A 13,373-nucleotide genomic window follows, 5' to 3' on the forward strand; every position below is an offset into this window, starting at 1 on the left:
AACTCTTAATAGAAAGTATTTTTTTGCTATAGTAGACTCATGATTAATATAGTGGGATAAATGAATTCTTTTTAACCTTTAATCAGCATCAATTCGAGCATAGAATTAAAAAACTCTTAATAGAAAGTATTTTTGCACCAATTTAAATTAGTCAAATCAATAATTTCGAATTTGGGATGCAATATTAAAAGAATAAAAAAGGAAACCTCTCATGGGGTAGACTAAGGGAGTTATGTGAGACTTCGACTTGAAATGTCGGCCAGACCAAAATAAGATACCACTATACAATTATTCACTCTCTTCACAGCATTACATGATTTCTTTCCCTATAAATACCCTATAAAAGACTCATTCTTTTGCATAAATAATCACATTCATCTTCTATCTATTATTCACACACTATACGCTCAAAAGCACAGTCTTTATTCTACAAGAACGATGGAGAACTTCCCAATTATCAACTTGGAAAAACTGAATGGTTCTGAAAGAGCTGCTACCATGGAAATGATTAAGGATGCTTGTGAAAACTGGGGCTTCTTTGAGGTAATTTCCTTCATAAAAATATCCACTTATGTATTCCCAAAACGCATTGCTAGTATTTGAAATTTATAGGTTGCCATAAAACCCATAACTCGTTTTAGTTACTTGATTCGCAATTAAATATTATTCATATTTAATAAATTTTCTAATACAATATAGATTCTATGCAATAGCTACTAGGTTCGTGAACTCGCATCTAATATTGTAGCTCCGCACCTATATCCTAGGATATCAATATAAACTTCTTATGAAAATCTTGGAAATGTTATGTAAATAAATTTGTTTCTTTAATTTGTAGTTGGTGAACCATGGAATCCCACATGAAGTAATGGACACTGTAGAGAAATTAACAAAGGGGCATTACAAGAAATGCATGGAACAGAGGTTTAAGGAATTGGTGGCCAGCAAAGGTCTTGAAGGTGTACAAGCTGAGGTTACTGATATGGATTGGGAAAGCACTTTCTTCTTGCGCCATCTTCCTGTTTCTAACATTTCTGAAGTCCCTGATCTTGATGATCAATACAGGTAATCCATACTGCTGTACTTCGTGCTAGGTGATTTCTTTTTATCTATCTAAATATTAGCACAAGAGTTGGCTGAGTTGGTCGAGTGATTGGTTTCCCACATGAGAGACATGGGATTGATTCCCCTCACCAACATACTCCCCCAGTCAGAACTCGTCGCAAATGGCTTCCCTAGTGCGGTTTACATCTCCTGTGTGGTTTGTGAGCTTTTGCACAGTGAGCAGGAATTAGCCAATGCGCAACCGAATTAGCCAATAACAAGTATCACATGGACTAGTCGAGATGTGTGCAGATTCGGAAATATATACTGTTATTAGAAAAAAAAAAAAAAAAAACTTTAGAAGTATTAATATAACATAATTTTTTTGGTTATTGGTTATTATTATAATAAAGTAACATGATATAAGTCAGTGTCCAACTTTGCCAGCCTAAATTGTCCAAGATTCCAAATTGGATACAGAAGGACAAGGATTTACTATAACTGAACATGCTGCACCTGCTACCCCTTATTTTATTCTATTTTGTTTTCTTTTGTGTGTATGTGGGGAAAGGAGGGTTTGCATATGTACTTCAAAGATAAGTTTCTTCTTTAAAATAATAACATATAGTTAATCCAAAGTTGTTCATATAATGCAGGGAGGTTATGAGAGATTTTGCTAAAAGATTAGAGAATCTAGCAGAGGAGCTGTTGTATTTGCTCTGTGAAAATCTTGGTCTAGAAAAGGGATACTTGAAAAATGTATTTTATGGATCTAAAGGTCCAAACTTTGGAACTAAAGTGAGCAATTATCCACCATGCCCAAAACCAGATTTGATTAAGGGACTGCGCGCCCATACGGACGCTGGTGGCATAATCCTTCTCTTCCAAGATGACAAAGTAAGCGGCCTACAACTCCTCAAAGACGGCCAATGGATCGATGTTCCTCCTATGCGCCACTCCATCGTCGTTAACCTTGGTGATCAACTTGAGGTAATCATCCAAAAATATCTTAGTTGGAGTTTGAATGAAGAGTTTGATGAGTCTGATGTAGCAGATGCATGTGTATCAACTGCTTATATGCTAGTTCGTAGGTGTCTATAATGTCTTATTGGTGAGGCGTCTAGTGTTTTTCTCCTTATATTTCCTATATACATATACAAAGTTTGAGTCTGATGCAATAGGTGCACGTGGAACAGGTCCACGTGCACCAACTGCTTATATGTTGACTCGAGCTAGGTGTCTATGTCTTATTGATTAGGCGTCTAGTGTTTTTTCCCTTAATTTTTCTATATACATATACAAAGTTCGAGTCTTATGCAATAGGTGCACGTGCAACAAATCCATGTGCACCAACTGCTTATATGTTGAATCGAGCTACGTGTATACTTTTCTCACTATAGATTGGAGTATATACCAAGTGTTCTAATGAAAAATGTGAAAATAGGTGATCACAAATGGGAAGTACAAGAGTGTGATGCATAGAGTGGTAGCGCAAAAAGACGGGACTCGGATGTCATTAGCTTCTTTCTATAATCCAGGAAGTGATGCAGTGATTTATCCAGCACCAGCTCTTGTTGAGAAAGAGGCAGCAGAGAGCAAACAAGTTTATCCCAAATTTGTGTTTGATGATTACATGAAGTTATACGCCGGACTAAAGTTTCAGGCCAAGGAACCAAGATTTGAAGCCATGAAATCTATTGAATCTGATGTCAAGATGGATCCAATTGTAACTGCATAGATCCAAATTCAAGACTACTAAAGATGAAAATTGAAAGAAAATGATTTGTTATTGAAGTAGTACAAGACGAGTGACATACATTATTTGCTTGTTTAGTATAGTGGAATTAATATATTCACAAAAGTGTGTGACCCTACTACATATGTAGTCAAGAGGCTTAAAGTTTGTATCTTATAATAAACTGATAAAGTTACCTTATACAGATTTTAATGTACCAAAAATTACCTGTGTTACTTCTTTTCTCATTGGATTTTGCCGTCATTATGCTTGAAATTTGAGTTTGCAGAAAAGTGAAGGTAAAATAGCCAATTGCAATCACAAAAAGCAGTAGTAATTTTGACGTTAAATTATATTTGAGCCATAATTCCAATGAGTTAGTAGTTTTGACTTCGTAATTGAAGTATAGAAATCCGCCAGTAGTAATTAGCAAGTACTAATTACCTTCTATCGAAAAAATCAAATGATTTCTCAAAAGGGAAGAGTCCTCATTAATAAAAAAATACTATTCTTTTACATTTTACAAGGAGAATTCTCTTAGTGAGCTACTAAAAGGGTTGGGTTTGTGCACACAATATATAATGAGCCAAAATGCAGAAGTTGCAGATTTGCTCCCTACGGAGGCGTATCTAGAATTTTAGCCGGATGTGTGCACTATTAAAAATAGGTGGATTCAGAATATAAATTTTACGGATTCAAGTTCTTACGATTGGGTACCCATTACACTTTTGGAAATATAAGTTCAACTTTTTTTAAATAATAATTTTCTTACATCTATATCAATTTTCCATGTTGAAACTATTGAGATCAGTGACTATATACTACATCATACATTGCTGCTAGTTTTAATATACATATTTTGTTTAATCATATAAGATTATACAGCGACAAAAGAAGAAAAGGAATTTTAATGTGTGAAAATTTTGAAAGAATAAACCAAACAAAAAAAGAAATAAAAACAAAAAGTACTTAATTAATAAGCAAAAAATAACACCAGACACATCCATCTTCCGTGGGCCTCTACTTTTAGAAAAAAATAAAAAAAATAACAAGATTGACATAAGATTTGAATTAAGGGTGACATGTGGGCCGGACCCGGTCCTAAGTGGGCTTCGTGGTCCCGGTCCTAAGTGGTCCCGGGCTTCGCGAGCTTCTTGTTAGAACCGGCCCGGGACCGGAACCACGAACTAACGGTCCTGGGCCCAAGTGGTCCCAACAGATACTTTTTATTTTTTTAAAAGTTTTATAGAAGTTAGAGAAAAAAAATGGTAATAAAAATATCTAATTCAATTCCTTATAAATTATATTATAGAATTGTGACCTAAAATTTTTAATTCAAATTTAAAAACAAAAATATTGTAAAGAGATATTCAAAGCAATGCGTTATAATATATATATGTATATACTAAGTGTATAATATATAAGCTATATATTATACACTTAGTATAGCTTATATATGTATGTATATATATGTGTATACTAAGTGTATAATATATAAGCTATATATTATACACTTAGTATAGCTTATATATGTATGTATATATATGTGTATACTAAGTGTATAATATATAGCTTATATATTATACACTTAGTGTGTGTATATATATATATATATATATATATATATATATATATTATAACGTATTGCTTTGAATATCTCTCTACAATATTTTTGTCTTTAAATTTGAATTAAAATTTTAGGTCACAATTCTATAATATAATTTATAAGGAATTGACTTAGATATTTTTATTATCATTTTTTTTTCTCTAACTTGTATAAAACTTTAAAAAATAAAATAAAAAGTATCTGTTGGGCCCACTTGGGTTATAAAAAGTAGATTCGATATATATATATATAAGCTATATTTGATATTAAATATTGAATATTAAAATTTAGGATGTTATAATTATAAATAATTTGGGGTTAAAACAAAGTTGGGGGGTTAAATGGATATTTTGTAAATAGCCAACGACTATTTTGGCAGAGGAAATGGTTAGATTTCAAATGCCATAACGGCTATAATGTGGCAGATTTTTTTTTAAAACATTAGTCGTTGGGCCCGGATAGGCCCGTTTAGGACCGTTTGAACCGGCCCACTTCCCAACCGGTCCCGGTCTCACGGGCCTTGCCTATGGGACTGGCTCCTTACCCAGCCCACCTCCCAACGGTCCCGGTCCTATCCGGTTAGGACTGTTTAGGCCCACCGCACATATGGGCTTGCGGTCCTGGGCCAGGCCCGGTCCTAACCGGCCCATATTTCTTATATACATATACAAAGTTTGAGTCTAATGCAATAGGTGCACGTGCAACAGGTCCACGTGCACCAACTGCTTATATGTTGACTCGAGCTAGGTGTCTATGTCTTATTGGTGAGGCATCTAGTGTTTTTCTCCTTATATTTCTTATATACATATACAAAGTTTGAGTCTAATGCAATAGGTGCACGTGCAACAGGTCCACGTGCACCAACTGCTTATATGTTGACTCGAGCTAGGTGTCTATGTCTTATTGATTAGGCGTCTAGTGTTTTTCTCCTTATATTTTCTATATACATATACAAAGTTTGAGTATGCAATAGGTGCACGTGCAACAGGTCCACGTGCACCAACTGCTTATATGTTGATTCGAGCTAGGTGTACACTTTTCTCACTATAGATTGGAGTATATACCAAGTGTTTTAATGAAAAATGTGAAAACATGTAATCACAAATGGGAAGTACAAGAGTGTGATGCACAGAGTGGTAGCGCAAAAAGACGGGACTCGGATGTCATTAGCTTCTTTCTATAATCCAGGAAGTGATGCAGTGATTTATCCCGCACCATCTCTCGTTGAGAAAGAGGCAGCGGAGAGCAAACAAGTTTATCCCAAATTTGTGTTTGATGATTACATGAAGTTATACGCCGGACTAAAGTTTCAGGCCAAGGAGCCAAGATTTGAAGCCATGAAATCTATTGAATCTGATGTCAAGATGGATCCAATTGTAACTGCATAGATCCAAATTCAAGACTACTAAAGATGAAAATTGAAAGAAAATGATTTGTTATTGAAGTAGTACAAGACGAGTGACATACATTATTTGCTTGTTTAGTATAGTGGAATTAATATATTTACAAAAGTGTGTGTCCCTACTACATATGTAGTCAAGAGGCTTAAAGTTTGTATCTTATAATAAACTGATAAAGTTACCTTATACAGATTTTAATGTACCAAAATGTACCTGTGTTACTTCTTTTCTCATTGGATTTTGCCGTCATTATGCTTGAAATTTGAGTTTGCAGAAAAGTGAAGGTAAAATAGCCAATTGCAATCACAAAAAGCAGTAGTAATTTTGACGTTAAATTATATTTGAGCCATAATTCCAATGAGTTAGTAGTTTTGACTTCGGAATTGAAGTATAGAAATCCGCCAGTAGTAATTAGCAAGTACTAATTACCTTCTATCGAAAAAATTAAATGATTTCTCAAAAGGGAAGAGTCCTCGTTAATAAAAAAATACTACTCCCTCCGTTTCAATTTATGTGAACCCATTTGACTGGATACAGAGTTTAAGAAAAGAGAGAAGACTTTTAAACTTGTGGTGTAAAATAAGACACATATATTTTGTGTGATTATAAATCATTGCATAAAGGTAAATTGTTTCCAAATAAGGAAAGATGTCATTCTTTTTAGAACGGACTAAAAAGAAAATATGTTCACATAAATTGAAACGGAGGGACTATTCTTTTACATTTTACAAAGAGAATTCTCTTAGTGGGCTAATAAAAGGGTTGGGTTTGTGCACACAATATATAATGAGCCAAAATGCAAAAGTTGCCGATTTGCTCCCTACATTTTGGCAGGACGGGTGCACTATTAAAAAGAGGTAGATCCAGAATATAAATTTTACGGGTTCAACCTTTAGTTTTTACGATTGGGTACCCGTTGCACTTTTGAAAATATAAGTTCAATTTTTTTTAAATAATAATTTTCTTACATCTATATTTATTTTCGATGTTGAAAATATTGAGATTGAACCCATTGACTATATACTACATCATACACTGCTACTAGTTTTAATATACACATTTTGTTTAATCATATAAGATTTTACAGCGACAAAAGAAGAATAGAAATTTTAATGTGTGAAAATTTTGAAAGAATAAACCAAACAAAAAAAGAAATAAAAAGAAAAAGACTTAATTAATACGCAAAAAATAACACCAGACACGCCCATCTCCCGTGGGCCTCTACTTTTAGAAAAAAAAGGAAAAAACAACAAGATTGACATACGATTTGAACTAAGGGTGACATGTGGGCTGGGCCCGGTCCTAAGTTAGTTCGTAGTCCCGGTCCTAAGTGGTCCTGGGCTTTGCGGACTTCTTGTTGGAACCGGCCCGGAACCGGGACTACGAACTAACGGTCCCGGGTTAAGTGGGCCCAACAGATACTTTTTATTTTTTTTAAAATTTTATAGAAGTTAGAGAAAAAAAATGGTAATAAAAATATCTAAGTCAATTCCTTATAAATTATATTATAGAATTGTGACCTAAAACTTTTAATTCAAATTTAAAGACAAAAATATTGTAAAGAGATATTCAAAGCAATGCGTTATAATATATATAAGCTATATTCGATATTAAATATTGAATATTAAAATTTAGGATGTTATAATTATAAAAAGTTTGGGGTTAAAACAAAGTTGGGGGGTTAAATAATTATTTTATAAATAGCCAACGACTATTTTGGCAGAGGAAATGGCTAGATTTTAAATGCCATAACGGCTATAATGTGGCAGATTTTTTTTTCTTTTTAAAAATTAGCCGTTGGGCCCGGATAGGCCCGTGAAGGACCGCTTGAACCGGTCCACTTCCCAGCCGGTCCCGATCTCGCGGGCCTCGCCTATGGGACCGGCCCACTACCCAGCCCACCTCCCGCGGTCCTATCCGGTTAGGACTATTTTGGCCCACCGCCCATATGGGCTTGCGGTCCTAGGCCAGGCCCGGTCCTAATTGGCCCATATGTCACCCTTAATTTGAACTCACAACCTCACCTGGAGAGGTATACTCAATAATCATCACATCATATAATACTTTGAGCATGAGTGCACACACATATATTTAAATATTTTAAAAAAAATATAACTTTACTATACATGATATTTAAGGCGGGGAGCATGAGTTCACGTGTCCCATGGAACTCCCCAGAAATGGCCCTGGCTCCTTACACAAAAAAATTGCAGAAGTATGATATTTTTTGGGACGGTCTTTAACTTCTGACTTCCTCCCGTAAAATTTCAAGGTCAAAAGTTAAAAGTATTGTCTATGGGCCAAGTGAGAGGCAACACTTCTTAAACTTGGAGTTCTGTCTATAGGGCAAGTGGGGACAAAAATTCAAGATCATTCACTTTGAGAGCTATTTGTGTTCTTTACCCCTTACACATGAGATATTGGCTGGTCGCAGTTATTTAAATTTTATCTCCAGTTTAGGCACTAATTTGTGTGGAATTGACCTATTAAAATTAATAAAATAAATTTGGAAAAAAATACCCTCTAACCTAAAATAGCCAAATTCAATCGACGATTACTGTGAGTTACGATGATCTGATTGCTATTTTATTATTCCAACAATATGTTGAGCTTACACATAAAGCCACTTATATTTTTGAAATGGCACCGTCAACATATTAACATTAATAAAATAGTGCCTGGTAAATTAATTATACATTAAAATATTTACCTATTCAAGCTTTATTTTTAGATTGCCTACCTGGGCTTGATAAATTTAAGTAAGCACATTAAGACATTTTCATATTTGAGTTGAATCTTAGATTTATTTTGTTAAGGCAAGTCAAGAATTTGACTTTGCTTTTTATATAGAAAATTTGAAAGATCTTGGTATGTAGTTGGTGTTCCGTCAAAATTTATCCATATTTGCTGATACCAATTTAGTAAATTTCATAAGTATGTTAGAGTATTTACCTATTTATACTTAAAATTTTAGATTTTTCATTGATGTGGCATTAAATTGGTTGCATTTGCTACTATAATTTTTACAATAATAAAAAAATTAACCAAATTGCATATTTGGGTAGAGATTCAATTACCATAATGATAAAATCCTTTATGTATATAACGCGATATTGCACTTCTTCTAAGTGCATTCTGATAAAGGTTTTTTTTTCTATCAATTCTTCTAATAAGTTTAGTCATGGTTAATAAGAAGACTAAAGGGCGTCAAAAGATTCAAATGAAAAAAATAGAAAAAAAAGATGACCTCTTTGCCACATTCTCAAAGCGGCGCGCAGGCTTATACAAAAAGGCCAGTGAACTTATTGCAGAATGCGGTGTTGACATTGGAATAGTGGTTTCTTCTCCTACCGGTAAGCCTTTCTCATTTTTTCACCCTACAGATGATGCCATTATTGCTCGTTTTCAGAATCCTGATATGCAGTTAAGTCAAACTACTGGCCTAGTTGCGGCTCATGCTCGAAACAAAGTGAACTATCTCAATAGTAGGCTTGAAGAATTGGATACAAGAGAAGACGCTGCAACTGCTCAAACACGTTTCTATGACAAAATGACAGAAACTAGAGAGAGTGGTTGGTGGGAGTCAATTGAACAGCTCAATGTAGATGAAGTGACAAAATTTGAAACATGGTTAAAGACTCTTGTTTTTAATATGAACAATCGTTTGAATCAGTTGGAAATTGGAGCTTCATCCTCAACACCAAATTACTTCTAAAGATGCCGATAATGCACCTAGTACTTCACAAATTAATCACCCTAAGTTAATGACTTATATGGCAACATTTGTGAACGAAACTAGAAAATTCAAATTCATGTTATCCAGATGTGGATTTTTTGTAATTTTATTTTATTTCAACAATGCTACAAGCATGTATTCTGCTACAATTTTCATTAATAATATTCGATATAGTTTTTAACTGCTTTATCTTATGTGTGTATTAGCTAGTAGGTCTCTTAATAATAAATTTAACATCTTTAAAACATTGATGAAAAAATTACAAAGTTCAAATTTAGTGTTTGTTGAACTTTTGTTCTTTATTTTATTTCAGCGATGTTACAACCCTCTACTCTGCGATTTTCATTAATTAACACTTGTATTAGTACCCGCGCGATATGCAGACACAAACCATGTCAAATTATGATGTGGGTTGTTTGAATCATGTGCAAATAACCTTAAAATATAAACCTCTCATATAAAAATTATATAATCATTAGATATTAATTAAGAAGTAAGATATGAAATTATTGTTCAAATCTCGTAGTGGACAACCTATTTTTTATTTCATTTGTAGCAACCTAACCCCTTGACTTTAGTACTTGCATTTCGTTTCACTATCAATATTATAGAATACTAAACATGTCATGTTGTGATCTGTCTTGTTGTAACGATCTGACCGGTCGTCTTGAACTCTAACGCGTCGTTCGGCGGTTTGAGGCCTCGAGTAGCTTCACTTCATGTTTCATGACTTGTACGTGTGGTCGGAATCGAATTTCAGGAAGTTCAGGATCGATTTGGAAAGAAAAATCTAATTTCAAGAGCTTTAAGTTGGAAGAATTGACTAAGGTTTGTTTGACTTTTGAGTAAACGACCTCGGAATCGGGATTTGAAGGTTCCAATAGGTTCGATGATAATTTCGGACTTGGGTGTGTGTTCGGGTTGAGTATCAAATCACCCGGGAGCATTTCGGTACTTATTATAGAAGGTTGGTATTTTGAAGGTTTAAGAATTTCTTAAGTTTGATTTGAAGTGGATTTTGATGTTATCGATGTCCGTTTGGGGTTCCAAGCCTTGGAATAGCTATGTCATTTATGACTCGTGTGTGAAATTTAAAGTCATTCCGGACTGATTTGATACGTTTCGGCACAAGGTATTGAATTTGGAAATTTATAAGTTTGATTCGAGGCGTGATTCATGATTTTGATGTTGTTTGATGTGGTTTAAGGCTTCGACTAAGTTCGTATTATATTTTGGGATGTGTTGGTATATTTGATCGGGATTACGGGGGCCTCAGGTGCGAATTGGATTGTAAACGGATTGAGTTTGGACTTGGGAGAAGTGCTGAGACAGCTGGGATCTTGTGGAAAGGGCCGCAGGTGCGAGACCGCAGAAGCGGCCTAGGGGTCGTAGAAGCGGAGAAAAGCCTCAAATCGTCATTTTCTATGATTTTTATATTTATATAATTTTTTCATTTTGTAAAATTTTAGGGAAAACATGTTGGGAAATAATCCTTTGCTTAGAAATGAATACCTGTGCTCTAATATTTAACAAATTTTGCTGAAACAAATTGTACAAAGACCCCTTTGTTTTCTCTAACGAAAAAAGAAGAATAATAATTATCGATACATGATTTTTTTTTGTTACGACCCAAAATCCAACTAGTCGTGATGACACCTAATCCAACCCGCTAGGTAAGCCAATTAGAAACAATTCAATTTAAAAGAGATTTACTGAGAGAAATAAAGATAATATAACTGAAATCTTATACAAAAAATTTTCCAAGACTGGTAGTACAAATCATGAGCTTCTAAGATTTAGAATTTACAAAGTTGGTATGAAATAAAGTACATCTTCTATTTGAATATACATGAAGAGATTAAAATTGTAAAGCTACCAAGATCAAGAAGTATTTATGACCGGAACGCAGGTACATCTTCAAATCCAGTCCCCGCCGTACACAGCAACATCAACATCTAACATCTGCACGCAAGGTGCAAAATTATAGTATGAGTACAACCGACTCCATGTGCTCAATAAGTAACAAACCTAACCTTATGTTGAAAGTAGTGACGAGTTGGAACAAAGGTCAGAGTCCAACACCAATAGCCCACAACAATTCATAACAACATAATAAAAGTGAGATATAATGCTCAACTCGTTCACGGTTCCGGAAAACAAGCATGATTTTCAAGTATTTCAGTGAAAACCCAAATCTTTTGCCGAAATCACCAAAATATGAGTAAGTTTGTAAAATTGTCATTTTCCCTAAAACTTTGAACGTGTAAATGTTTCATTTTCAAATGGCATGAGGAAAATATATCGCTATGCCTACTTGTCAATGTGTATGTGAAGTCATGAATGACGCAATAACGTACAATATGAGGAAAATGTATCTCTATACATGTATGTCAAGTGTACATGTTGAATGCAATACAACTCAGTGATAACACCATATTCATGCTCTCAGAGTATCAATTCACTTAGTCCTCCCAGTCATCCAGTCCTCTCAATCCTCACAGCCACTCAGTCCTCACAATCAATCGACACTCGTTCTCGGCACTCGCACTCAGTAAGTACCTGCGCTCACTTTGGGTGTGTAGAATCCGGAGGGGCATATCCAGCCCAAGCACTATAATAAGCCAATCATGGCATGAAATTAATAATACTTGTTGCGGTGTGCAACTCAATCCCATCATGAATCAATAATACCTGTTGCGGCATGCAATCTGATCCCGTCAATATCCTCACAATCAGGCCCACGACCTCATTCAGTCAGTAATCTCTCTAGTCTCTCGGGCTCTCAATGTCATGAAAATCAGCCCAAAATGATGATGTGATGTATCAATAAATGGTAATGGAGACTGAGATATGATATGAAAATGAATGCGTATGACTGAGTATGTAATTGCAATGTGCGCAAATAGCTCAACAGCAGAAATGACCTCAGTGGGTCCCAACAGGATAAGCATATAGCCTAGACATGATTTCTAACATGGATCACAACTTAATTACTCTAGCACGTAGAGATTTCATGGATACAAATAAGATTAGCTAACTACACAGTACCATAGAAATAACCGAGTCACAATCCACATGGTGTACGCCCACATGCCTGTCACCTAGCATCTACGTCACATCAACACCAAACACATATCACGTAAATTCAGGGGTTCATACCCTCGGCACCAAGTTTAGAAGTGTTACTTACCTCGAACAGACCAAATCCAATACCGAGCAAGCCAAACGATAGTCCAAAAATGCTATCTCATGCGTACCGAACTTCGAACGGATCTAAACTATCCAAAAGCAACTCAAATACATCAAATAAAGCCAAAAGAAACAAACCCATTCGATAAAGGTCGAATTCTTAATCAAAAGTCCAAAATCAACCAAAACATCAAATCTGGGCCCGCACCATGGAACCCAACAAAACTCACAAAATACGATAACCCATTCAATTATGAGTCCAACCATACTAGTTTCATCCAAATCCGACTCCAAATCGATGCTCAAAACTTGAAAATTTACTTTATGAAACTTTAGATAAAACACCCAATTTTCACTTTAAAATTCATAATCTATTTACTAAAAACGAAGATAGATTCACGAAATATAATCAAAACCGAGTATAGAATACTTACCACAATCCTTATGATGAAAATCGCCTCCAAAATTGCCCAAATCCGATGTCTATAGCTCAATATATGATAAAAATGGACAACCCTCAATTTTATAGCTTCTGCCCAGGAAAATTCGCATTTGTGAAACAATAGCCGCCTCTAAGGCATCGCTTTTGTGACCAAAATTCCGCTTATGCGGAGAAGAACTGGAGAAATGGCCCTCGCACCTACGGAAAATCATCTACTCCTG

General features: G+C 35.0%; 2 protein-coding genes and 1 long non-coding RNA gene across 3 annotated transcripts; all 3 read left to right on the plus strand.

Moving 5' to 3' along the window:
• The first annotated feature begins 306 nt into the window (after positions 1–306).
• Positions 307–3,015, plus strand: LOC104120231 (1-aminocyclopropane-1-carboxylate oxidase 1). The gene is made up of 4 exons (XM_009631961.4): positions 307–543; positions 839–1,065; positions 1,701–2,034; positions 2,489–3,015. The coding sequence occupies exons 1-4, from the start codon at positions 439–441 to the stop codon at positions 2,780–2,782; spliced, it is 960 nt and encodes a 319-aa protein (XP_009630256.1). The 5' UTR covers positions 307–438; the 3' UTR covers positions 2,783–3,015.
• Positions 3,016–5,050: 2,035 nt separating this feature from the next.
• LOC138893276 (uncharacterized) lies at positions 5,051–5,971 on the plus strand. Its single transcript, XR_011408366.1, has 2 exons — positions 5,051–5,219; positions 5,359–5,971. It is a non-coding gene; the product is annotated as an uncharacterized lncRNA (long non-coding RNA).
• Positions 5,972–8,966: 2,995 nt separating this feature from the next.
• LOC138893614 (agamous-like MADS-box protein AGL62) lies at positions 8,967–9,500 on the plus strand. Its single transcript, XM_070178258.1, has one exon. It carries the CDS (start codon positions 8,967–8,969, stop codon positions 9,498–9,500), a length of 534 nt encoding a protein of 177 aa, XP_070034359.1.
• The last annotated feature ends 3,873 nt before the right edge of the window (positions 9,501–13,373 follow it).

Source organism: Nicotiana tomentosiformis, chromosome 6, assembly GCF_000390325.3.
Source record: "Nicotiana tomentosiformis chromosome 6, ASM39032v3, whole genome shotgun sequence".
NCBI lineage: Eukaryota > Viridiplantae > Streptophyta > Magnoliopsida > Solanales > Solanaceae > Nicotiana > Nicotiana tomentosiformis.

Bases quoted from the DNA above. Each gene is read 5' to 3' on its own strand.
- LOC104120231 (XM_009631961.4), top strand. From the start codon at position 439: ATGGAGAACTTCCCAATTATCAACTTGGAAAAACTGAATGGTTCTGAA. The intron at 1,066-1,700 runs GTAATCCATACT...CATATAATGCAG, and splicing joins GATCTTGATGATCAATACAG to GGAGGTTATGAGAGATTTTG. The intron at 2,035-2,488 runs GTAATCATCCAA...ATGTGAAAATAG, and splicing joins ACCTTGGTGATCAACTTGAG to GTGATCACAAATGGGAAGTA.
- LOC138893614 (XM_070178258.1), top strand. From the start codon at position 8,967: ATGGTTAATAAGAAGACTAAAGGGCGTCAAAAGATTCAAATGAAAAAA.